General features: G+C 50.2%; 1 protein-coding gene and 1 non-coding gene across 2 annotated transcripts; both read right to left on the bottom strand.

Annotated features, from left to right (window-relative positions):
- Window positions 1-9,260: 9,260 nt before the first annotated feature.
- Window positions 9,261-9,364, bottom strand: LOC133044086 (U6 spliceosomal RNA). The gene has a single exon (XR_009689835.1). It is a non-coding gene; the product is annotated as a U6 spliceosomal RNA (small nuclear RNA).
- Window positions 9,365-14,670: 5,306 nt separating this feature from the next.
- Window positions 14,671-25,075, bottom strand: TXN2 (thioredoxin 2). Its single transcript, XM_061125311.1, has 4 exons — window positions 24,923-25,075; window positions 23,854-24,116; window positions 21,720-21,843; window positions 14,671-15,541 (listed from the first exon to the last, which is right to left on the bottom strand). The coding sequence occupies exons 2-4, from the start codon at window positions 24,114-24,116 to the stop codon at window positions 15,428-15,430; spliced, it is 501 nt and encodes a 166-aa protein (XP_060981294.1). The 5' UTR covers window positions 24,923-25,075; the 3' UTR covers window positions 14,671-15,427.
- Window positions 25,076-27,143: the final 2,068 nt, after the last annotated feature.

The raw sequence follows: 27,143 nt of genomic DNA, 5'->3' as shown, positions 1-27,143 counted from the left end.
CATATTTCTCCTGGCGATCTTGATTCCAGCTTGTGATTTATCCAACCTGTCATTCTCATGATGTACTTTGCATATAAGTTAAATAAGCAGGGTGACAATATACAGCCTTGATGTACTCTTTCCCCAATTTTGAACTAGTCCATTGTTCCATGTCCAACTCTAATTGTTGCTTCTTGACCTGTGTACATGTTTCTTAGGAGAATGATGAGGTGGTCTGGTATTCCCATTTCTTTAAGAATATTCCACAGTTTGTTGTGGTCCACACAGTCAAAGGCTTTAACATGGTCAATGAAACAAGATTAACTTTTTTCAGGAATTTCTCTGCTTTTGCTACGATCCAAAGAATGTGGGCAATTTGATCTCTGGTTCCTCTGCCTTTTCTAAATCCAGCTTATATATCTGGAAGTTCTTCAAATACTCCTGAAGCCTAACTTGAAGAATTTTGAGTATATCTTGAAGAATTTTGAGCATAACTTTGCTAGCGTGTGAAATGAGCACAATTGTATGGTAGTTTGAACATTCTTTGGCATTGCCTTTCTTTGGGATTAGAATGAAAACTGACCATTTCCAATCCTGTGGCCACTATTGAGTTTTCCAACTTGCTGACATATTGAGTGCAGCACTTTTACAGCACCATGTTTTAGGATTTGAAATAGCTCATCTGGAATTTCATCACCTCCACCAGTTTTGTTCATAGTAATACTTCCTACGGCCCGCTTGACTTCATGTTCCAGGATGTCGGGCTCTAGGTGAGTGATCACACCTTTGCGATGATCTGTGTTATTAAGACCAGGTCATTTGTAGCACCCATTACAATCATGAAACTAAATTTAAGCAACTACATCATTACTAATGGCCCTGAGATGAAACCAATTTACCTTCTATTAAAAACTACAGAATGCAAGCATTTTCTTTTTTTTTTCAAGCATTTTCTAATAATGCTACTTAACCACCATTTGTTGTAAGAACTGTCACCAAAGTTTCTTGGAAGTGAGTCCACAAAGAATTAAATATTTAAAAGGTGAAATATTCCTTATTTTAACTTTAGCAAGATCTTTCTTTTTTCATTGTTAAGAAGTACTTTAATAGTTTTAAAGCAAATGGTGATACAAGTAGAGTGCAGATAGCTAAAACTGTACTCCTGAGTTCAAACTTACAGAAAAATGTTTTGTAAATAGTTCTCAATTAAATATTCTCCCTCTTCAGCCCCCTACCCCAAATCTTGGATATTTTCTTACAAAAGTTTGGTCAAGAGTAGAAATATCTCCAGGCAGATGTATATGCCACATCATAGCAAGAATGGTGAAGCCCAACTAAAGACTTTGGTATTAGAAATGGAAGGCAATTAAAATGTACTCAAAGTTACATTAAGAAAAGCTTTCACTGAGTAATACTGAAACAGTCACAAAGGTTAAGAAAATACTGATATCAAAGTACTAATGACTACAATATTAAAATAGACAAAAGCTACAAGAGCTTCCTTTAAAAACAAAAGACACAACATGTGAATAAGAATTGTTTTCTTGTTCTACTCATGAATTTTAGTCTTTATATTCATAGGATTAGTTATGTTGATGTCTAGTAGAGTTTCTTATGACATCTGATGAAGTCTCATTCCAACTTCGGATGGTGACTCTTCCCTAAGGAATCTCTTGATTTCGGTCACATCCTGGTCATGGGACAGTTTTTAAGCAGTGCAGCATCGTTGTGATTTGCTGAGGCATGAAGACATATCCTGTGTGCAATGCCATCCCCACCAATGCAAACCAGCATGGAATTGAACACAGTCTGCTCCCAGGGCTCCAGCATGTAGAGAGCTGTGACCAGCAGCTACTGGTGGTAGAACCAGGACATTTGCTTCCAGGCCTGTGCCTCTGGCATTGCAGACAAATGTCAGTCTGTCCTGCAAGCCTCTACCCCAATATCTCCTTTTGCCTGAGCTGAGATGATATTTAAGGTGATGCTTTTGACCGTTTCTGAGAGTTACTCAGTTTCATGGGAATCTCCCATGTACACAGAAGGTATATATATTATTAAACTTTTGTTTGTTTTCCTCCTGTTAAGCTATCTTTTATTAATATACCAGCCAAATAAAACTAGAAAGAAAGAAATGAAAAATATTTCATCCCTACAGTGTCAACCCTCTCAAGCTTAGCACACAGGGCTGTTCCCTAGAGGCATCAATGGTGTCCCACACTTCCTTCCTAGAAAGCCTTTCACTGGCACACACTCAGACATATGCTCATGCTGCAAAAAGGTACCTCTTAGTATCCTTCTTGTGACTTCTCTGCTGATAACTTAATCTTTCTGAGCTGCAATTTCTTCATCTGCAAAATGCAGATAAAATAATACCCATCTAACTATGTTATCATGTGTGAGTTAATGTCCATACCATGCTCAAGATGGTGTTGAACCAGATTCACTTGACTGTGTTCTAAATACCCATACACGCACTCCGAGTTCCCTGAGGGCTGGGCTTTTCCTTCTCTGCCCATGGGTACCCTGTGCCTGGAACAGAGTAGCTGCTGATTTTTTGTACTTGGTGGTGAGTGAAATTCAGGCACTGAAATTCAGGCAGTGGTGGGAGGGGAGGAGGTGCTCTCCTACCAGAATGGCCACCACTCACAATGAGAAAATAGACTTCACATATGCTGGGAGACGGCTTCCCAGGTGGTGCTAGTGGTCAAGCCTGCGATGCAGGAGACATAGAGATGCAGGTTCAATCCCTGGGTCAGGAAGATTCCCGGAAGGAGGGCATGCAACCCACTCCAGTATTCTTGCCTGGAGAATCCCGTGGACAGAGGAACCTGACAGGCTAGAGTCCACAGGTTTGCAAAGAGCTGGACACACCTGAAGTGACTTTGCATGCATGTAGTTGCTGGGAGATAGTATCTTCTAACTTTCCTTCCACAACTCCTACCATAAGATTCAGGGCACCTCAGGAGGGGTGCAGGATAGCTATTGATCCCATGGTCCAGGTGAACCTCTGAGGCATGCAGAGGTGAAGTGACACTGTGAGTGGCAGAGTTAAGACTTCTCCCTCTTTAGCACTCAAAATCCTGTGTCCCAGGGACACTTTAAGTCTCAGGCAAACTAGAATGGTTGGTCACCCCAGATCAAGTTCTATACCCTAGTCTCTGAGGACCCCCACCTCTGCCCTCCCCTGGGCCCAGGTCATTGTCCCCAAGTTTTTTAGTGGGTTTCCTGGAGAGGAGACAATGCCCTCCTGTCCAGAGGGTCTGGGCAGGTTAAAAAAAAAAAAAAAAATCATTCTCCCTCTTACTCTTTCTTTCTTTTAAATAATTTTTGGCTGTGCTGGGTCTTCACTGATGCACGGGCTTTTCTCCAGTGGTGAGAGGGGGCTACTCTCTAGTTGCAGTGTGTGGGCTTCTCATCGTGGTGGCTTTCCTCATTGTGGAGCACAGGCTTTAGGGACCACAGGCTTCAGTAGTTGCCGCTCCCAGACTGTAAAGCACAGTCTCAATAGTTGTGGCACATGGGCTTAGTAGCTCTGTGGCACATGGGATCCACCCGGATCAGGGATCGAACCTGTGCCTCCTGCATTGGCAGGTGGCATCTTTACCACTGAGCCGCCTGGGGAGGCCTCTTACTCTTTCTTACCCCCAAATCAGACTCACGGCACAATGCTGGGGCATGTACAGACTTGTACGTGCCTTCAACTTACTTTGACAGACTCATGGCCACTCTGGGGACCAGACAAGGTGGCCAGCCCCGCCCTCTGTGCTCTCAGGCTGCTGGGGGGAGATGGACGCCTGGACATGTGGCATCGGTCTGGTGGCTGGCCAGCTGGAAAGGGTCTCTGAAGAGCCACCTCCTGATCTGGCCCCTCCCCAGCTGCCCTTCGGCTCCCACCCCGTCTTCCTCCCCTCCCCCTCCCCCTCACTGGGCCCGGTTTCCTCCATTAACCAGGGAGTGAGAGCTGGCCTCTCTGAGGGCCTTCCTGCCCCGAGGTCAACGACTCAGGGCCAGCGAGGTTCTGGGAAATGCAGCCTCCAGAGAGGAGGCATCAGAGGCCAAGCCCTCCCGAACACAGTGAGGGCACGGCCCCAGCCTCACGTGCAGACAGACTCATCTTCCCAGGCTGCCCCAGCCCCTGCTGGCCTCATCCTCTGGGGCCGCTGTCCTGGGGAGCTGTTCTCTGCTGGTTCCTCAGAGGCCGTGGGGCCAGCGCCAGGACAGGGAGGGCCTGGGCTGGCCCCACACAGCCTGTGTGTCTCCCCCTCGCTAAGGAGACACGCACTCTTGTGGGCTTGAGAGCTGCGGCCCTGATGTTGGCCTGGCTGTAGCTGGGTGGTCAGGGCTAAGGGCTGAACGGACACCAACCAGGCCCACTAGGCAGCCAGTCCCTCACTTGCAGCCACCGTGAAGCCCCCCTCCTTCCCCCAGCCGTGTAGTACTCAGCAATTCAAGCAAACGTGGGCATGGAAGGCAAGGCCTTTTGGAGGGGGGGACTAGACATGGAGAAGGCACCCCCCAGGGGCACTAGTTCCCGCTCCCCTCCCTTCTTATAGAAATACTCTCTTCCCATCAACCTCCCTATCGACCTCAGTCAAGAGCAGCCTCAAAACAGCCAGTGTAGGTGGGTGGGGGAATTTCCCTGGTGGCCCAGTGGTTAAGACTCTGCACTTCCAATGCAGGGGCTTGGGTTGGATCCTTGCTTGGAGAACTAAGATCCCACGTGCTGCAACTAAGAACGCAGCACAGTCAGATAAATAAATAAAACAAAACAAACAAACAAAAAATGACAGCGAAAACCCAGAGCCAGCTCAGGACTCTCTTCTCTTGCTGGTTGACCCCAGGCAAGGCCCACACCCTCTCTGGTTTCCATCTCCCTCTCCTGGCCCAGCCTTGATAGCTTCCTTCCTTTATTTCAGCATCACAGCTTTGATAGGGACAGAATGAAAGGACAAAGGAGGTGATTAAATAGTTAGTCCGACTAGGGAACTGTAAATAGAAAATATGACAGACCCCTGTAAGTTAATGATTACTTAAGAAAAGAAAGCAGGTTTGCTTAACCACAAAATCAAGCAGGCTTGCTTAACAACAAAAGCATGCAACAGAAGCACTGGACATGCCCCAGAACAATAAAACAAAGGTGGTATGAGACCCACACCCTGCCCAGTGAGTTCAGTAAGTTAATGATTCCTAGGACATGCTCTCTACATGCATAAAAAACAACAATTTATGGACCTAGCTTGATCACGCAGGGACCAAAAAAACTCCCCTGCTCAATCTGGAGGAGGAACTGATGATGGAAATGTGATGTCTACTCAAAAAAGACAAAGAAGATTTTCGCCCCCTCCCCACTTTTTCTTTGATTATATAACTGTAGCCCACTAAGTTCTCTGGGTGTGGCATTTCTCACCTGCCCACCTGTAAATCTCACAAGCATCCTGTTCTAATAAAATCACTTCTTATTTACCACTTTTGAAGAACCCACCTGCCAATGCAGGAGACATAAGAGATGTGGGTTTGATCCCTGAGTAGGGAAGATTCCCTGGAAGAGGAAATGGCAACCCACTCCAGTATTCTTGCCTAAAGAATTCCATGGACAGAGAAGCCTGGCTGGCTACACAGGGATCTGCATCCACAGGGATGCAGAGTCAGACACAACTGAAGTGACTTAACATGCATGTCTACCACTTTGTTTTCACTGAATTCTCCTCCATGCTGACATAAAGGAGCTCTTTGTCTCGCCACCCTCAAAATGACACCAATAGGTTTTAGGTTCCTTGTGAGATGGAAATGATTAATGCAGGAAATAACATGAGAGTACCTAACACATCCATCTCAAGAGGGAGAATACTTGGTGGCCCAGGGACACAGAGAGGTGCCCAAAATCATAGGGGAAGTGGCAGAGGTGTTGGGGTTCAGCCAAGCCCCCTATGTGAGGAGAGAACATGCATGCATGCTAAGACACTTCAGTCATGTCTGACTCATGCAACCCTGTGGACTACAGCCCACCAGGCTCTTCTATCCATGGAATTCTCCAAGCAAGAATACTGGAGTGGGTTGCCCTGCCTTTCTCCAGGAGATTTTCCTGACCCAGGGATCGAACCAACATGCCTCACATATCCTGCATTGGCAGGTGTGTTCTTTATCCCTGAAAGTGAAAGTTGCTCAGTCATGTCTGACTCTTTGTGACCCCATGGACTATACAGTCCATGGAATTCTCCAGGCCAGAATACTGGAGTGGGTAGCCTTTCCCTTCTCCAGGGGATCTTCCCAACCCAGGGATCAAACCCAGGTATCCCTCATTACAGGCAGATTCTTTACCAGCTGAGCCACAAGGTGTAATGAGGTCCGGGAGGTGGGATAAGGGTGAGGACAAGACCAGGCATGAGGCGAGGTGTGGAACACCCCCTGGGAGGTTGCGTGCTCCAGCCATTCCTGCGCTAGTTCATCTTTGCTTGTCCTCTCTGTCCTCAGCCCCGTGGAAGGCAGTTCAAGGAAGAGCTGGGCTGGGAGCAGCTAGGAGCCTAGCTAGGAGCTAGGAGTGGCTTAAAGAGGGCTTTGATCCTCAGAACTGTGTTTTCTCAAAGCCTAGACCAGGATCCTCTGCATCTGAATTATGAGAGCTTTAATAATGCACATCCCAGGTCCCATCCCAGACCCATGACCATCAGCAGATCTTTTTAAAAATGGTTAACACTCTGCGATCCCAAAGTAGGGGGCAAGGGTTCGATCCCTAAGATCTCATATGCAGCACAGCTCAGCCAAATAAAAAAAAAAAAAGAACAAACAACTTTGTTACTTTGGGCTTGGGAAGTGTCAGAAATGCCAGAATTTGGCGGGGCTGGGACTTTCTAAGGCAAAAGTGGCAGGGACTAAATGGTGGCTGAGGTGGGGCAGGTCTGACGGCATTCCCGCATCTCCGTCTCCCCTCCCCCAAAGTAGGTGGTAGGTGTAGGTGCTCAGCTCCAGCTCAGGTTTCAGGCCCAGGAACACTTCTCTGAGGTTCTCAATCATCATAAAATATTCCCTTTGACCTGGGAGTCCCACATCTATAAAATCCCAAAGAAGAAATAACCTCTGTGTCTGAACTTGTTCATTCTGGCCTTGTAATAATGGATAAAAAAAGTTAACTAAAAAGTACCTAAATGTTGGACGGTGAGGGAAAAGTTAAGGGTGTGATCCTAGCTGACCAACGATCCCCAGTCCGGGATATCCTGAAGGATGGTTGTGAGGATGCAAAGAGCCACTGCTGTGGTGTGGTGGAAAGGCTGGAAGGGAGGAGAGCGGGACCCTGGGGGGTCAGATTGTCTGGTTCATATCCTGTCTCTGCCCCTTCCCAGCTGTGTGACATGAGGCTGTCACTAAACTGCTCTGAGCTTCAGTTTTCTCATCCATAAACTAGATGTCACAATAGGACCTACCTGCTAGGGTTATGTGTGTATTGAAGGAGTTAATACACAGAGTATCTAAACAAGCAGTGTCTGGAACCCCTGTGTTAGACACTACTGTTACACTCCATAACAGGCTGTTATGGCCTAATCTGCGTCTCCTCAAATTCATCTGTTGAAGCCCTAATCCCCCAGCACCCCAGAATGTGGTTAAAAATGTAGCATAGAAAAAAAAAAAGAATGTTACTGTATTTGGAGATGTGGCCTTTACAGAGGTGGTTGTTCATTTGCTCAGTTGTGTTCGATTCTTTGTGATCCCATGGTCTGTAGCACACCAGGCTTCCCTGTCCAACTCCCAGAGCTTGCTCAAACTCATGTCCATCAAGTCAGTGATGCCATCCAACTACCAGACGAGTGTATGCTCCTTGGTCCTTGTCTCGTCACAACAAAGATTTGGAATGACGGACATTAAAGCCCTCGACGCGTCACAGCTCTTGGGTCTTGGACAGACCGTGTTATAGCTCTCAGGTCTCGAACAGACCATGTTATAGCTCTTAGACAAATCAGTGTTACAGCTCCATTTTATTTAGAAAATAGCAGGAAAATCCATCCTTGAGGCGTGCCGACCCAAAGACACGAAGAGAAGAGAGTGGGGGAGTGCCCCCAGCGGTGGGGTCGAGGAGGGGGCGGAGAGAGAGAGAGAGACCTTGGCCCTTTGGCTCCTCTTTTTATATGCCTTTTCCTCCCCCCTGGGCCTGCCCTATGTAAATTCGGCTAGCCAGGAGTGTTTTTGTTCTACTTGAGGTCCTTCCCCCTAGGCCTGCCCTGTGTAAATTGGGCTAGCCAGGAGTGTTGTTTATTCTACCCTAGGTCCTCACTGCTCGGACCTTTGTTCTATTTTCAGGGGCTTTTCCATTTCTTATCTTTTAGGGACCGCCATTCTGGACTCGTGTTTCCTATCCTAACTACCTAACACAGCCATCTCATTCCCTGTTGTCCCCTTCTCCTCCTGCCCTCAATTTCTCCCAGCATCAGGGTCTTTTCCAATGAGTCTGCTCTTTGCTCCAGGTGGTCAAAAGGCAAAAAGAGATGACAGAGGTAATTAAGTTAAAATGAACTTTATTTGATCATTTTTGATGGTCATTTAAATGATCCAATTTAATCATTTAAGAATGATCATTTAAATGACCCAATATGACTGGTAACCTTGTATGAAAATAAAATTTGGGAGACTTCCCTGGTGGTCCAGTGCAATGTAAGGGCCATGGCTTCAATCTCTGGTTTGAGGGATTGAGCTTACTTCAACAGCACAAATATTTTTTAATTTGGCTGCACTAGGTCTTTGTTGCTAGGCATGGACTTTCTCTAGTTGTGGCAAGTGGGGGCTTCTCTTCATTGTGGTTTCTTGTTGAGGCAACTTCTCTCATGGAGCAAGAAACGGGCACGCAGCTTCAGTAGTTGTGGTGCATGGGCATAGCTACTCCCAGGCACGTGGGTTCTTCCTGGACCAGGGATCAAACCTGTGTCCCCTACATTGGCAGGAATATTCTTTTCTTTTCTTTTTTTTAAAAAATTAATTCATTTTTTAATTGAAGAATAATTGCTTTACAGAATTTTGTTGTTTTTTGTCAAACCACAACATGAATCAGCCATAGGTATACATATATCACCTCCCTTTTGAACCTCCCTCCCACCTCCCTCCCCATCCCACCCCTCCAGGTTGACACAGAGCCCCTGTTTGGGTTTCTTGAGCCATACAGCAAATTATTTTACATATGGTTATGAAAGTTTCCATGTTATTCTTTCCATACATCTCACCCTCTCCTCCCCTCTCCTCAGGCAGGAATATTCTTAATCATTGTACCACCAGGGAAGTCCTAGAAACTTTTTTCTTTGCAAAATGTGGAACACTTTACAAATTTGCATGTCTTGTTTGCACAGAGGCTATGCTAATCTCTGTATTATTCCAATTTTAATATATGTGCTACTGAAGTGAGCACCCTACACACTTTCAACACGCTGCTTACCACATAACAGCAGTATGCTCCAACATTACATATATTGTCTCATGTCAATCTCTCAACCATAAGGGTTATATACTATCTTCCCATTTCAGAGATGAGGAAAAATGAGGATTGACTCATTTTTTTAGTGAGGGGGATGGCTTTCACTGGAACCAGGTCTTTCTGACTCCAAGGCCCTATTCAAAGCCTTGTTCCATCCCCCTTGGTGGTGCCCTACTCAGCCTCTGGCATCCTTGCCTTCCTCCTGGGACAGAAAAGTCATGTTATTTTTCCATCTCTGTGCCTTAGCACATGCTGTTCCCTCTGCCTGAAATACTCTTCCCAGTACCTGCCTCTGACTCTTATCTAATTCTCCCAAACAAAACCCCTCTATTTATTACCCAGCCCTGCAGCCTTGCTCCTTGTCAGGGCTTCCACTCTTTCTGTGCTTTATCATTATGATGGTATTTGTTACTTGTTGCTACTCTGGCATTTATACTTTACATTGTATCCATGTGTTTGCTGTAGGATTCTTGAGGGCCAGGGCTCTGTCCTCCTCTGCTTTTTTTTTTTTTTTTCCTTTTTTCTTTTCACTGTTGTGTCTGACTCTTTGTGATCCCATGGACTATAGCCTGCTAGGCTCCTCTGTCCATGGGCTTTCCCAGGCAAGAATACTGGAGTGGGTTGCCATTTCCTTCTCCACCTCCTCTGCTTTGACTCCTAATTCCTAGCATCAGGCAGCCCAGAGAGGCATCCAGATACACCAGCTGGCTGAGGTTAGTGAGTGAAGCCACTGTGTTGGGACTAGAGAGAATACTGCAGCTTTAGGAGTAGTTCCTAAGCAAAGGACTCCTCTGCCTCCTGCCTGGGGCCAGGTGGTGAAGGCAAATGAAGGAGAGAGGCCCCAAATCCCCACTCTTGGCATGAGAACAGGGATGCTGTGACTCCCCTGGGGATCGGAGAGTGGCCAAGGAGGAGGCCGAGGGGTCTGGCCCCCCCACACTCTTGTTTCATTCCCTCGTTCCTGGGCACATCACACCATCTCTTTGGGCCTCAGTTTCCTCGTCTGTGATATGGGAACAATGGTTGCTACCTCAGGTGGGTGTTGGGAGGATTAGATGTGGGTGGTACACCTGGCAACGTGGGACACAAAGGGATCCATGCCAAATTGCCTGCCTGCTCGTGGTTGAGGCAGGCAGCCGGCCAGAGACAGACAGCTACATGCCTGTGGTCAGCCAGGAAGCCGGCCGAAGATGGGGACCCAACTAGCAGCTGTGTAGCAACGGCGTCCTGGCTCACACCCATTGGTGGCTGTGTGGATGGCTGGCTTAGAGGCTGAGCGAGAGGCTGGGTCAGAAGTGGCTCAGAGGCATGGAGACCAGGGGACCAGACTCAGGGTGAATTCCAGTGGGCATTCTCCAAGGGTGAGGTCACCACCAGGAGGGGGGTGGTGGCGGGGGTCAGAGCCAGGACACAGAGCCGAAGGTAAGGCCCACTGCCTGGCACAGTAACAGGCCCCTCCCATGGTGAGGTGCTGGGGTCCTTAATTCTATCTCGGGAAGTCTGGTGTTTCCTGTTTAACATGTAGCTTAGAGGTGGGGGAAGCTGGGGGAGGGGAAAAAGCAAAGCAAAGGACACTTCTTGAGCACCCGCAAGGGGGTCCAGCATGTTTAATCCTCATTCCGTGGTGATTATTTTTAGCCCCAGTTTGAAGATGGTGCAATTGAGGCTCAGAATGGTGGAAAATTTTCCCCCAAAGTGAAAGCGGTATAGCTAATGGGTGAGAACCCAGAGACTTTGGAATCAAGCATATCTGAGTTCTGATCTGAGCTCCAATACCTGTTCATGCAGTTACTAAAGCTTCCTGGGCCTCAGTTTCCTCATCTGTGAAATGGCAATAATGATAGTCCCTACCTCACTGTGAGGGCTCAGTGAGATGACAAATATGACATTTAGCCTTCATTTGTCCCCATTTTGCTGCTATGACAACTGAGCCTGAGGCTGGTGAGGCTGTGTGTGCAAGGCCACACCACTAGTGGATGGTGAATTCAGGACCTGAACCCAGATCTGATTCTTTCTTCCCGACTTACACCATCGTGTGGTGGCTGGTGGCGGCATCCAGCTTCCAAAAAGCTGGGGAGGGAAGGCTCCCAGATTTCTGGCAGAGCCGTGTATAAGCCAGGCTGGGGACCAGGGTTCAGGGTCACACCTGCACCCGGTGTTCCAGGCAGCAGAGAGGAACTGCGACAGCGTGCCTGGAAGCCTGGCTTGTTCACAGCATCCTGCCCTCTGCTGACATTGTTCTCTGGACCCTTCCAGCCCATGCACATTAAGGTTTCCGGTAGCCTGGCCAAATTACCTTCACTTACCGGAGAAGCCCTCCCCAGGCGGCTGGGGTAGTGGCTGAGCTGCCCTGGGACCTTCACCCAAGGCCAGGCGTGCTGGGCCGGGCACGGGCACAGCCCCAACAACATCCCCTTGACCAGCAGGTCATGACCCCGCAGACTGCCCTTCTCAGAGACACTGCCGGCCTGCTTGCTCCCCACTCCTGGAGCCCAGTGAAGAAAAGGCCATGATTCATTTCCATTTTAGGGTTGGCTAAAGTCAAGGCACTTGGCTTCAGGTCTCAACCATCACAAACACTTTGTGACCTGGGCAAGCCTTCCCCCTCTCTGTGCCCTTCTGAGGGTCTGGACGATACTCCAGGAATCCTCACACTCTGACATTCGTTCAGGGTGACCCACCACCCCTTGCTCTGTTGTCTTAAAGCTAAGCGCTTCCCAGGTGGACCAGTGGTAAAGGATCCACCTGCCTGGAGAAGGAAATGGCAACCTACTCCGGTATTCTTGCCTGGGAAATCCTATAGACAGAGGAGCCTGGTGGGCTACAGTCCATGGGTTGCAAAGAGTTGGATACAATTTAGTGACTAAACAACAACAAATTGGGACTTCCCTGGTAGTCCAGTGGCTAAAACTCTGCGTGCCCAGTGAAGGAGGCCTTGGGTTTGACCCCTGGTCAGGGAACTAGATCCCACATGCCACAAGTAAAGATCCCATGTGCCACAACTAAAGTCAAATAAATAAATAAATACTGGAAAACAAACAAACTTAAAGCGCAGGCTTCTTGAAGCTGTGGTCACTTTCCCTCCCATGTTTAGAAGGCACCCACAAGAATGACCACCATTCATCCAATCAAGTGCTTCTAAGACCTGCTAAGGCTCTTTGGCACTTAGCAACCCCATTGGAAATAGCGTCTTGGCCTTTCCACTGGTGTCACTTGGCACTCCGTCTCCTCATCTGTGTAATGGGAAGAACTGCCCGGCAGGGGAGTGGTGGGGTCACAGCAGAGAACATAAACTCTACAAACTCAAGCTTCCATCTCCACCTCCAGATCAACTGGGTGAACTTGTTATTAGGAGTAGAGGTACAGAAGCCACATCCCGGGACGTCTCAGTGCTGAGAGCATTTTGTAGGTGTCCGTGCTTCAGAGGGGTCGGGGGTGTCCCTGTGGCTGCCAGGCCCCGTAGCTGCACGCTCATAACCCCTCTTTCACGGGCCCAGAAGCCCGAGGCACCCAGAGGGCAGCAACAGTGGGGCCGGGGATGCAGAGCCAGCAGCGTCCCGGTGAGATCAGCACCGTGGAATTAGTCAAACGGGATCACCCTGAGGATCTTGTGTGCACAGCCAGTGACTCACGCCACGAACAGCCTCACGGGCAGAGATGCCAAGCTGGGAGGCAGCCTCTCCAGCTCACCTCGCCCCGCAGCACACCTTTTAAGGACAGGGAGCTCCGGGCAGTGCAGGGGCCCTGCCTCCGCCCTGAGGCTTTCGCCAGCCCAGCTCCACACCTACTCTGGTTGGGCAGAGGGGCCAGCCCCCCACCTGGGTTCGAATCTGGCCTTGTCACTTTTTAGATATGACCTTGGGCAAGTCAATTTCCCCAAACCAGTTCCTTCACTTGCCTCACCAGAGAGGAATTAAATGAGGTCATGCACAGAGAAAGTGCTTGGTGAAGGGCACCTTTTAAGGAGTGGCTGTGGTGGCCAATGGCAAGGGAAGGGCCCAAGCTCAGGCACCACAGTGCTCGGCTCTGAACTCGAGCCCCAGCCCTTACTTGCCGGGCTTTTTTGTTACTCAACTCTGCATCAGTGTCTCTTCTGTAAAGATTGCTGACGCTACCAGCTTTGTCAGGCTCTTGTGGGGTTAGGATCACGTACTCCATTTCCTAAGGTGAGGGGGGCAGTGCAGGAGCAGAGCCAGCCCAGGTGTCTGGGGGCTACATGTCCTGGACAAGGTCCCCAAGCTCCCTCCATGGATCTGGTGTGTTAACGGGAGCAGTGATGAGAATGCCCGACTTGTGGGGCTGCTGTGGGGGAGGTACTGAGAACAGCGCCTGGCACCCAGGAAGCATCTCCCAGCACTGCCTGTTCTCATTCATCTTACACACAGCTCTTGGCCTTTCTCCACAAATGCCAGTTGCTGGTTTACTTCCCTTTTACATGCCTGTGACAGATTCCAGGCCGGTGGCCTTCCCAAAGCCACAGGCCTTGCTTCTGAGCTAACCCTGCCCTCTGGCGCCTGTCACAGACTTCCCAAGGCAGTCCTGGGGCTGAGCCGTCAAAGACCTCGCAGTAACTGAGGTAGTTCCAGCAGGGATACTGAGAACACCAAGAGTGCACACAGTACCCTTGGGCCAAGGGGAAGGACACCCTGCTGCCTGGAACCCACAGGGTGGGTCTCTCAGCTGGCAAGTGAGCCAAAGGATGGCTTGGCCACAGGAGAAAAAGCGATAGGCTTTGCTGGCTGGAAACCTGGTTTGCCCGGCACCCTCCTCCATGGGCCAAGGGGAGCCTGGGAACAAGAATGGGCGGAGAGCCTGGTCTCAAAGCCTCTTGAGTTCCTGCCCACACACAGGAAGGACAGCCCGCCTCCTGATGGGCTGGGATGGGCATGGGGCCAGCCAGGCTTCCCGAGGAGTATGCACACAGGAGTGAGCACCCGCTTAGCAGAGGCAGCCCCTGGGGATCAGTGACAAGAGCCCAGGCTTCAGAGGCAACCAGCTCTGGGCAGAAGCGTGGGCTCTGCACCCCGAGAGCCTCCATGCATAATGGGGGCCACAAACTCCCTTCTGCCTGATGTGTGTGTAAAGCCGTCCCCGGAAGACTGGCCACCACTGACAACAGCAGTAGTCACAGGAATGGCTGGCCAAGGGCAAGAGGCTGGTGGGAGTCAGAGGGGGAACAGGGCAGCAGCCTGGGAAGGGGTCACAAGTGCCCCCGGAGCCCAGACAGAGCACAAGCTGGCGACAGTGCAAACCCTAGCTTTATTGGTCCAGTTTTTTCACAGTGAAGCCTCAGAGAACCAAAGGGCCAGCTAATGGTGAGGGAGGGTAGTGTCTTGAGCCTTCCAGAGTCAAGGGTCTGCAGGATGCCCATAGCCCAACACATGTCCGCTGCTCTGGCGCCTGTGAGGAAAGAGGGAGGGGTGTCTCTGGGGGGGATGGGTGTGGGCCCAGGGTCTGTTCTTCACCGCAGGAGGTGGAAGGGATCACATAAAGTTCTTTATTACAGACCTACAAAAAATGAGAGAGTTACATGTATTACTCTCACTTGTCTGAGTTTTTTTCCTTCTTTGTCTTTTCACAAAACAGCGGCAGGAAAGAAAAATGCAGGAGGCAGGTGAGTCAGGCCCCGGGACTCAGATCAGAAGGGAGCAGGGAGGCAGGACGAAGCTCCTACTGCAGTTTGGCCCTGGGCTCTGTCCCAGAATCTCAGGAGCAGGGCCTCAAGCCCCAGAGGGAGCAGATGGAGCGGCTGGGAAGACAGCTGCCCCAGTTCTGCAGCAGCCCTGTTCCTTGGGTGGCCACCCTGGAGGGCAGCAGGTCAGGAGCACTTGAGGCTCCTATGTTTGGAGGCCTGGTCTCCAAAGCACAGGCCCACAGGGGCCAGACAGAGGGAGGAGGCGGGAGGGACCAGCACAGAGGGGCGGTGAGTTCTGTTGGGGTCCCCCCGGGACCTCGGGGCCCTGGCAGGCAGGGGCAGTCAGGATGCGTCCCTGCTTGTCAGCCAATCAGCTTCTTCAGGAAGGCCTCCAGCTGGTCTTCATCCTTGATCCCCACAAACTTGTCCACCACGTCCCCATTCTTCATGGCCAGTACAGTGGGTACAGCTGACACCTGGGTGGAGAGGACAGAGGCCACGTCACTCAGAAGTGAGCTCTTCTCCACATCAGCCCCAAGCTCTGGGGAGCGGGCTGCTGGCTCAGGCCTTAAGTGACTGCCCAGAGCCACAGGCAGGCCCCTCCCTTTGCGCAGGGGGGCTTCAGGGCCTGGGGGCCCACCCGCTGGAGCAGCTTTTCCACTGTGGGCTCCCAGCTGCACCCTTCCTCCACCAACCGCATGACTGACTCACTGTCCCAGTGGTTTGGCTGGAATGACAGGAGAGATTAAAATAACCCATGCAGCTGCAGGCCCAGGCTGGGGGTGGGGAAGAGCTGAGGGGCAGCCTGGCACAGGGGAGACCAGGAGAATCCTGTCACTCTTTAGCTGGGGACCTTGGCCAGGTCACACCACCTTTGGAACCTTGGTGCCCTCTTCCGTGAAATGAGGATGAATCTCAATGGTGAAGCTTTAGGACCTAGATTAGAGGTTTGTATATAAGGCTGAGTGGTCAGGAGCTCAGGCTCTGGGGCCGGTTGATCGAATCCTGACCCATTTGGGGCGAGCCACTCCATTCTCTAAGTCTTGTGTTTTCACCAGGAAATGGAGATACTACCGGGACTCCGATTAGTGGGTATGAGGGCTGAATGGGGTAATCTAGGCAAAGTCTCAGCACAGTGCCCTGCCCTGAGCACACAGAGAGCACCCCACAAATGAAGGCTACAGTGGGCATGTCACACAGGTCGAACCTAGGGCCCCAAGCAAGCTCCTCTGGTTCCCTGTAATGATGGTTAATGGGGTCCAGAAATTCACTGACTCACACTGGAAGTGGGGGAGGTGGGGCTCAGCCTTGAGAGCTGATGTTTATTTATTAGGGGGCTGGACATTCCTGGCCTGTGAAGCATTTTCTGAAGCTCCCCCAGGGGACCTGTATAGATTACATGGTACATAAATGAGGCCGAAGACCTGCTCTGGCATGGCACATTTTCTGCTGCTTGGGCGCCCCGCCTGGTATCTGTGGGCATTTGATGAAAAAAACCATATAAACAGAACAAGATAAACACAGACTTTTCTTACATACAAGTTAACTACAAAGTAACAACAGTGATTTCTAAAACATACCAGGCTTTCACATATTCCAAGTGCGGTCCTGCTGGTGAGTCACTTGGGAGGCCAGACTTAAGATTCAGAATGTTGTAACTGCATACATGGCAGTTACAAAACAGAAGTGCGGGCCTGCCGGGTCGTATCTCGGGCGCCCCCACGCACTTACTGACTCTGTGCGGTAGGCTGTGCATTCCTCTCCCAAGAGGCTTTGTATGACCGAGCCTCAGGCCCCTTCAAGGACTGTCCTGGGGCTGCCGTGGGTGCCAACTGACACACTTCCCAGAGGCAATGTGCAGACAGACCCACTGGCGGTGGTGGGCTGGCGTGTGTCCCTGTCACGGTCCCACCACTGGCTCCTGTCCTTGTCACTCCTGCCCCTGGCGTGGCTGACGGCAGGAAGCACAAGGGTCCAGCACGTGGCTGCCGGTTTCTGGGTCCAGAAGGTGCCCCAGGGCCCACACGTGCTGTCTCTCGCGCCCTCTAGTGGTCTGGGGAGGAAGTGGCCTCACACCTGGCCACTCTCCACGGAGCCCCCGAGGCTCAGGCACTAACTGCTCCACTGTGTACTTGCTGGGCCTCATGCCGGTCCTGTGCTTCTCTTTAACTGAGATGAAACTGTATCTCAACGTCCGAGGAGAGGTCTGACTGTTTTTACAGGTCCTCCCTCTAAGCAGGACCCTATGCTCACCGAGGTGGCTTGGAGTAGACTGTTTTCCTCCGGATTCTAGATGATCCCCTGTATAATAATCGCATTAGTGTAAACTCATGCACATGGTTACACACGCAGACCATGCTATAGCTGGGTGTACAGCAGACATGCTGCGGCTGCATTTTCATGACAACCAAGGTCTAGTCATTACTTATCAAGGGAGTTCTTTGAAGTCTGAGCCTAGACAGACACAGACAGACAGACACACACGGAGCCAAGCTCCTGCCAGAGCAGGATCTCCCAGGACACTGCAGGGATACCTGGGCTATGACTGGACTCTCCTCAACCCCATGGATGAGGAGCTGGCTTTGCTGACCCTGAGTTCGGCTCACAAATCTGGAGGGGCTGGTGTTTGTAAAGACTGCCTTAAATGGAAGTGCACAGGGCCTTGGCACATTCTTCTGGTTATGAGTTATTGGTTATGAGTTTCAGGGGACTGTGGTATAGCAAGAATTCAACTTCCCTCTCAATTCTGGTGCCACTGAGGCTGGTGAGGGGCCACAGAAGAGATGAAAAGATGTACTAAAATGTGCTGACTTCCTCCTGCTCAGGAAGCCACGTGGGGGTGTCCAGGCTTGGCTAAAGGCCCCAGGAAGCCAGGAGAGGTAACGTGTGAGTGTGTATGTGTCCCCACCCCGTCTACAATGTCCCTGTGCTCGCTGCCTGCCTTGTCTCAGCCCTCCATCTGTGAACTGTGAAGGGCCTCCTGGGGACAGCTGCAGCCCTTGCTATTGTTACGTCGCTAAGTTGTGTCCGACTCTTTGTGACCCCACTGACTGTAGCTTGCTAGGCTCCTCTGTCCACGGGATTTCTCAAGCAAATACTGGAGTGGGTTGCCATTTCCTTCTCCGGGGCATCTTCCTGACCCAGGGATCAAACCCAGGTCTCCTGCATTGGCAGGTGAATTCTTTACCACTGAGCTACCAAGGAAGACCAATGACTAAAGTACTGTGTATTATTTCAGTAATTCTGAAATACTATGATTCAACGAACTGTCTGTAAGGTTATGGTGGTGGTGGTGGTTGAGTTGCTAAGTCATGTCCAACTCTTGTGACCCCGTGGACTGTAGCCTGCCAGGCTTCTCTGCCCATGGATTCTCCAGGCAAGAATACTGGAGTGGGCTGCCATTTCCTTCTCCACTGTGAGGTTATATGGACCATTAAAAAATTTCAAACAAAAAACCCAAACAAGGTATCCCAAATGTTGGCAGTGATTTCTTTGGATGGTAAGATTATTGCTATTTGGTTGTTCTGAAAATGCTGTTTAAAGGGCATTCTCTGCAAGATGAAATAAATAATGAAACTCCATGTGTGAGGTGAACATCAGAAGCCCCAGAGGACAGCATTAAGGGTCAAAGTCCACACCCTGAGCCACTCTTTCTCTGCAGGATCTGAACGATCGGGGAATGCCCAACCAGAGAACCTGAGGAGGTGGGGAAGAAGAGGGCCCTTCACTTGGCCAGCTCAGGGCAGTGTGTGTATGGGGGGGAAGCACACCCCAAGGCCCTGGGCGACTTTCCCTCCTCTCTCCTTTGGGAGATGGTAAAAATCTAGGGTGGACAGTTAATGGAAGCATAGAGTGTGGTGGCAGGGGAGAGGAATTTGTGCAAGGAAGGAGACGCACCCTGAGAGTGTGTGCTGGGCTTGGGGATGGCAGAAGAGTTTGGGGAGAAGCCCCGAATTCCCTGAATATGATTTAAAGCAGCTTCTCCAAGTTCATTCACCATTTGGAAAAGGCCTTCAGGCTTTGGAGGAAGCTGTCCCAGGAGGAACTATGGATCCCTTAGCTGAGACGTCCTCAGACCCTCTTCCAAAACACCAGGTGTGAAGGAAGGAAGGAAGGGGATAGGGGAGGGGTCAGGAAGAATCCCTGCGGGAGCTTCCTAAGCCAACAATGACCTGGCATCTGGTCAGCTCAGGACCTGGCAAGACCAAAAGGCTGTGTCCAGGTGACATGGACCCAGCAGCCTTGAGGTCCCTCTATATGACCCACGTACCCTCTGGATGGCAGAGAGACAGAGAAGACCCTCAAGAGGGCCCCCTCCCCTGCCACACACTTTCCAGGCTTAACCACAGGACTTCAGGGCCAGGCCCTACGTCACCAGGAACGCAGACTCCCGGCAATGCAGGCAAGGTGGTCCTGGGAATTCTCACCACCTGTGTGACCACAGCAGGAGGAACTGGGTTACCCCTTGTATCCTTATAGTTACCACAGCTCCTGGGGCACGGTTGGTACTTGGGATGTGTCAGCCTAAGTTTCACTGGCTGAGCCCAAAGCTGTGGTAGCAGAAGGGAGGGAGCCTAAGACATGTGGAGTCTGTCCGTCCTCCTGGGGTGGCCAGGAGCTCCAGGCCTTAACTCATACTGGAAGGCCACACCCACTCCCACAGCTCCTGTGGGTCTCTGGGGAGGGATGGACAAGCATCGAAAGCTGGGGGCCACTAAATGGCCAGACCAGTGCCCCGCTGACTGAGCGATCAGTGGGAGAGCTGAGCCCTGTAAGCGGCTCTGGTCACTCAGTGCTGTGGGCAGTCTTACTGGGGTAACATCCCCCAACCACCTGCAGTCATCATCCGTGGCTTTGCCTGCCCAGCATCTCTTGCCCTTGCCTCTGGTCAGGGCAGCCTGGCTTTCCCTGAGAGACCACTCCCAGCCCCAGGTCTGCGGGCAGCCAGCCTAGTCTCACCCTGCCCCCACCCATTTCCTGCCACAGGGACTGTGGAGGACAGGAACCTCTACTTGATCTGGTCTCAAGGGAATCAAACATGGACTTCCAAAGTCTGAGAAAGGGAGAGGCCACCTCTTTCATCACTACCACCAAGAAAGAGTGAAGGTTCACTATGGCCCAATCCAGATATTTCAAGAGAACCAGAAATATGGATTTTCATACGAAATCTTCTTAGTTTAAAAATTAGCATCCAACCAAAAAAAAAAAAATTAGCATCCAGTCCATTACTAAAAACAAAACAAAACCACTTTGAGGGCCAGACCAATCAAGTCAGTGAGCCAGATGTGACCCACAGGCCACCAGGTGTGTGACCTTAGCTCTCTAACGACTGTCTTCAGCATGGCTATTCAGGCTCCTCCCAATGTGGCTGCAGTTGGCCTTCCCAGCTGCCTGTTTGCTCACTCCTTGCTCAGCCCTTCACCCTGGCCAACCAGCCACATGGACCACTCCCTGTTCTCCAAAGACAGTGTCTCCATGGCCCAGAGGATGCCACACATCCACATATTTCCTGCTATTCCTCCTCCGGCCCACTCTGCACCAGGCATGCAGGCCCTGATGTTCTCTGAGCAAATGTGTAAGACCCTGACCTCAGTGTCTTTGTAAAAGATGTCTGCTCTGCCAGAATCCACTTTCAAAGAGCTGCACCGCTCATTCTTTACTCCTTCCAGGTCTCTGCTCAGATGGTTTAGCTTTTCAGCGAGGCCGTTCCTACCCAACCCTTTAAAAAAAGGAAACCCTCCCTGCCCTAGGCCCAGCACTCCCACCTGCTCTTCCTGATTTCTTTTTTCCCAGGACACTTATTATCTGAAATAGGGAACAGTGACCTGTGGCCCACAAGTCAAACCCGCCGCCTGGAATTTTGTAAATGAAGTTTTGCTGGCACATGGCTGTGCCCATTCATTTAGATTCTATGGTTACCCTTGAGCTACCAGACAGGTGAGCATTTGTAAGAGACCGATGTCCTACAAAGCCTCAAACAGGTACCATCTTGTCCTTTAGAGAACATGTTTGTGGATGCCCAATCTAAAACATTAGCACTCAGGCTCCACAAAGGCAGGGACTCTGTCAGTTCTGTTCATTGCCGCATTCTCAGCCCCGAGTCACAGCCCTGGCATTGAAGGCACTCTGGATACATGTCTGCTGAAGAAATGGGCAAGCCAATCAAACACGGGAGAGCAGCTCACGTCTTCGTGTCTGTGTGCTCTTGGCCCTGCCTTCTTCTCTGTGCTTTCTTCACAACTCCGCTCAGAGGGTCCCTCTAACATGACGCATTCCTTGTCCTGTCTACTCCCCTCCCTGCTTCCCTTGGGACAAGGAGCTCATCTTTGTGCTAGAATCATGTACACCTGGCACACTGCAGGGATGAATGGATGAATCCATGAATGAGGGAGGGCCATCAACTTCCTGAGACTCAGAGAAAAACCCAGTGTTTGGGGTCATATATCCCAGTTCCTAAAGGTATTGAAGAGAGACAGGAGGCTCAGATGATTAATGGAGTCACAGCTGCAAAGTGCTCTAAACCCCTGAGAGCTCTAGAAAGAGTCAGGAAACCTCCTTACTGACTCTCTGCTGGCCCCTAAGACATTCCCAGCTACCCTGTGGCCCCAAGCACCCCCACCAGTTGCCCTGCAGCAATCCCCTGCCGATCCATACCTCATACTCTAGGGCGAGGTCTGTGTGGTCATCGATATCCACTTTGGCCATCACCACCTTTCCATGCTGCTTGGCCACCACCTTCTCTAACCTGGGCCCCAGGATCTTGCAGGGACCACACCACCTTGGAAGGGGAGAAAGAAGCATCCCATCACAGAAGTGCTTGCCCAACAAACTGTCCTCTAGGACCTTCCCCTGTCCTACGTCTTTCTGCTGGACTCTCGCCCCTTGTCACCTCTCCTTACAGTGTCTGACTATTAACCTGCAATGCTGACATGTCGGTTAATTACAGGAGACTCTGCAACTAGGGAATTTTCACAGGTCCTGGATTCCTAATAACATGGGCCTCATCCTAAGACTCTTAGAAAGGTTATTTCACTAATTCCACTCTACCTAAAAGAAATAAACTGTTGTATAGAGGAAAATGGGATTTGAAGTTAAAAGGTTTAGGTTCAAAGACAGGCTTCCTCACCAATCAGCTGATTATTCTGAAGCCTCAGTTTCCTCATGTGAAACAGACTGTGTCTGTCAAAGCTCTGATGAAAAATTAACTAAGATGATGTGGATAAATGTGCTTTGTAAGCTGCGGAGTTACTTCACACACCTCACAGCCTCAGAACTAAGGTAACAGAAACCAGTGGCTAGGGAGTTTCATGACATGCCAGTCATGGTGCCAGGACCTCCTCAGCTTTTACTACTCAGAATCCTTAACCCTACAAAGGAAAAAAAAAATCTTCCTAAGAAACTGAGGCCCATACAAGTTACGAGAATTGTGCAAGGTCTGCGACTGCATCCAAGACTGTGTTCCAAGTGTCTTCTTTGAGGCCTGGGTTACTCTGTGATCCCTGAGGCCCTGGGTCAACCGCCATGACTGCACTGGACATAGATGTTCCCTCCCAAGTGGTAAGCCTAGGCTGTTATCCCTAAATATGTGGCACTAAGGACAGTGGCTGGCACTTAATGAACAAACTCACCCCCTGCTTTCTTGGTGGGGAAGAAGAAGAGGCATCAGCCCACTCTTCATCCATTCTGGAAGCTCTCTCTGCTGTGCTCACCAGACCAGGACGGCAGGATAGCTCTGCCTTCAATGAATCCTTGCTGGTGATTCCCATTTTATTCTCAGCCTTTAAAACCCTTCGCATTCAGAGATTCCAACAAATGAACTCACAACACCTAAAAACCCAGTCTGCAAGACTTTATCGCCTACCACAAGTGAAGACAGGAAGGAACAAGGCCACCACATGGCCTGCCCAAGGTAACATGGTGAGTCAGAGAAAGAATATGAAAGAAAGCAAAAGAATCTGTCAGTGGTTTGCCCAGAAAGCCTTCGAACTTTTAACTCAGGCTACACTGGTTCCTTTCAGGCTGCCCCATTCTGAGGGGTTTGTTCAGTAGTTTTGGAGTCAGGCATCGAGCCACGTCTCAAAGGTCCAGAAATGAAGAAGGCCAGGCCAACAACCAGAAGACCATAGGCACTTAAATATCCCTAAAGCAAACTCATACAGCATTGGAAAGAAACTCTCTGCTCATGGCCTGCAAGTGTGGGCACCACTGCAATGGTACTGAAAACTTTTTGCCAGCCCTTTCCAGTTTGGGTGGCAAGATGTTAAAATAAAACTAACTCTCTGCAGGGTTCTGTATACGTTTGGTATACACCAAAGGTCAGATGATGCTAGAGGCATGTTTTTCCTGATTTGGTTCAAGCTGAAAATGACCTGAGCCTCTCAGGCAGTGAGATACAGAATGTAAGTGTTTCCAAGCACTGATCATAGTGAGTTTTTTTTTTTTAAGTTATTTTTAATTGAAAGATAATTGTTTAACAATATTGCATTGATTTGTGTCATACATCAACATGAGATCAGCCATAGATATACAGAGTGAGTTTTGAAGACTGTTTACTAGTCTGTCTCCTATAAACTACATGTAATCTTTGAGAGAAGGGATTGGGTCTCTTCAACCTTTGTAATGAGTCTACATGTTGTTGTTGTTCATTCACTTAGTTGTATCTGACTCTTTGTGACCCCGAGTCCATGTATGAGAAGTATCAAATGGAGTACTGAGACACGGAAGCCCCTCAATAAACAAATATCTGAATAAGTGATACCCCAGTCTTCCGCGAACCCCCAGGACTCACTGTGCATGGAAATCCACAACCACTGGTGTCTCACTATTGACAACTCGGTCTTGAAAGTCAGGTCCATCCTGGATGTTAAAGGTTGTTGAACAGACTCTGGTGGTGTATATAGACCGGGCTTGGCTGGGTGTTCCTGCCAGGTAACCAGGACTATACTGTGGGGTCTGCAGGGCCCTGGAGGCAAGGGGTGCCCACCGACTCTGAGAGGGCTTCCCGGAGATTATGGAGGTCAGGAACCTCCTCAGAAGAAGTCGCTGAGCCATCTGTGAGGGGACAAGGCAGGGACATCAGGAAATAATAACAATAAAAAGGCATGTGGGAGTATGGTGGTGGTGGTGGGGGGGGAGCGGTTCAAGATGCAGGACCAGAAGTAAAACGCCGGAAAATAATACATAAGATTTCTGGAGTAGAGGTGAGTAAAAAATCAAAGGGAAAGAATCAATAACTAGCACAGGTTTTAAAAAAAAAACAAAAACAGTACGAGAAAACTGGGTCAACAACCAACGAATCAGGAAATTATGGAATTACAATAGAAGAGAAGAAGGAACCAATATTTACAGAGCATCCGCCAACAGTCAGGTATCTTACATACATTATAGTCTTCCTAGATCAACCTTGAAAAGGTTTCGGTAATACCATCACTCAAAAGGATTCCGAGGCTCAGGTATATTGTGACATGACCAAAGTACATTATTAAATGAGAGCCAACAATGGAACCCAAGGCGGTCTGAGAAATTCTTACTCTATCGATTACTCTTCTTAAAAGTGTTTTAAAGGAACATTAAAGACAAAGAGAGGATTGTCAAAGGATCAGGAAAGAGGAACCACAACAATTCAGGGAGCAACGAAGAGGTATGGGGGCAAGAGTGTGGGGGAACTAAAAAGGAGGGACGTGTGTGTAGAAGGAACTGGGGAACTGGGACTGGACGCCAGCAGGGACCCCGGCTCCTCGGAAGGCAGGTTCCCCCCTCCAGGGTCTCCGCCCGCTGGGCCGCTGGCCCGCACAGGAAAACGCCCGCAGTGTGCCTCAGCCGCAACACCACCTCGAGCCACCCCAAGGGACTCCTACCTCCCTGCAGCGAGAGCGGAGGGATGCACAGCGGGTCTCTACGCACCGGTCAAGGGCACTTCTGTTGTCACTTCCTGAGGGGAAGGGCCTTTACCGTCACTTCCGGGGACAGGCAACCTAGAGCAAGTCTCTCCGCAAAGCGAGGGAAGACGGGGGCGGAGCCTCAGTTGAAAACCGGAAGAAAAGGGCTCCTGGAGGAAGAAACCGGAAGGGGGGCAGTTCTTTAGGGGAGAGACAGGAAGGGGCGTGTCTTCAGAGGAGAAACCGGAAGAGGCTGGCCGGCCGGAGGGGAGGAGCCGGAAGAGGAAGGGAAGGAGGAGACAGCGTCCGCAAGGTACTAGCTGGAGAGAAGGGCGGGAGGTGTGTTTCCGGAGTTAGCAAACTTGCCTTATCGGCCGGTAGTACAACATCGACCACCCCTTTGTCTCATTGTCTCGGTGCTTCTTGGGAGCCAAAGAGGGCGCTCTGTGGCTCTTGTCTATCACAAGCGACTGTATAACCTCAGGGTTTGGGGCAAGTCACCCTGCCCCTGGGGGCTTCAGTTTCCCAATATGTGACATGAAAGGCTGGACTTATTCTCCACCCAGGACCCTCAAGCTTGTCTCTTTGGAGTGCTGGGGAACTGGGCCCAGACTAGATGCCAGATGGCGATGTTACTTGGAGGGCTTGTCTTTGAGGCCCCATGTAAAGTGTGATGACCTGTGAACCTGCTTGGGCCTGGGCCTTGCTTGCACATCGATTGTCACTGTCATGGACAACAGGGGTTTTGGCACGTGTGTCCCAGGCTGGTGTCACAGTCACCTCTTGTCTCTCCTGCACCCCGTACCTTACCTTATGACCTGTTCTGTGACTACATCAGTGCCTTTCCCTTCCTCCTTGCCTTTGCTTAATTCGAATTTTTTTTTCCCTCTGTTCACTGGGTAGAATACCTACTCATCACCTCTTCTTTGAGCAGCATTTCTTGCCTCCTTCTCCGTGGTGCTTTGTCCAGAACTTTAACATGTTGCACAGTGTCTGTCTTCCAGGAGATCATGTGCTTCCTGAGAGTAGGGATTTGTAGGGATTTCCATAGGCTCAGCACCAACCTGATACAGTGCCTGACTCACAGAGAAGGTGCCATAGATGCTTATTAAACTGTGTATCTTTTGACATCCCAGGGAATGGTTCACAGTCTGAGTGATTATAATGAGTTGCCCAAGGTCGTGAAGCAGGTAAATTGGCAGGTCCATCTAAAAAGCAGGTAAAATTGGCGGGTCAATTTAAATTTGCAGAGCCCCATCTCTCACGCCTCCATTTCAATCTATACTCCAGCCAGTGGGAATCATAATTACATAGTTTGCTTAACTCTCTCTTCTATGCTTGTGCTGTGTAGTTGCTATTCCCAATGACTGGAAGGCTTTTCCCTCTACTGTCCATCTGAGGAAATGCTGCCAGCTACCAGATTAGACACCATCTCTGCAGACACATTCCTGATCCTCTTTGAGTGGGGTTAAGTTGCCTCCACTGAGCTTCCACAGCCCCTGTGCATCCATCAGTCACATCACTCAGTGCTCGAGATTGTTACTGTTTATTCCTCACTCACTGTGCCGTCAGCTCCTGGTGGTCTCCGTCTCTCCGTTGCTTACTTTGGAATACAGCTGTGTATTGTGCGTGTGTGCTCAGTCATGTCCGACTTTTGCGACCCCATGGACTAGAACCCGCCAGTCATCTCCATCTATGGAATTTTCCCAGCAAGAATACTGGAGTGGGTTGCCATTACATCCTCTAGGGGATCTTCCTGACCCAGGGATTGAACCTGCCTTTCCTACCTTGGCAGGTGGATTCTTTACCACTGAGCCACTTGGGAATCCCTGGAAGGCAACTCTGTGCTCACCACTATACCACCAACACGCTGACTTTGGGGCTTGGATCATCATAGTAGGTGCTCAGTGAATATGTGTTCCATGAACGAAGAGCAGGGACCCAAATCATACCTTTGACTCCAGATCCGATTTTCCTTACCACATTGCATGGGCTGGTTGTGCTCTTGCAAAGTCAGTGCCGTGTTTACCTCCAGCTCATCTTGGCCACATCATGCTGTTATTTGTTCTCTGTCCAACTGGCAGGTTCACTGGCTCACTCCCCAGGCAGGCAGGGCCACGGCCACAGCTGTGCAGGGACCTTCCTCTGGGATGGGGTGATGACCTCCTTGGAACAGGTCCACTTTCCCTAGTCAGCCTTC

This window comes from Dama dama, chromosome 22 (assembly GCF_033118175.1).
Source record: "Dama dama isolate Ldn47 chromosome 22, ASM3311817v1, whole genome shotgun sequence".
Taxonomy (NCBI): domain Eukaryota; kingdom Metazoa; phylum Chordata; class Mammalia; order Artiodactyla; family Cervidae; genus Dama; species Dama dama.
Note: the sequence above shows the minus strand (reverse complement) of the source record. Positions and strands in the feature narration are given on the sequence as shown.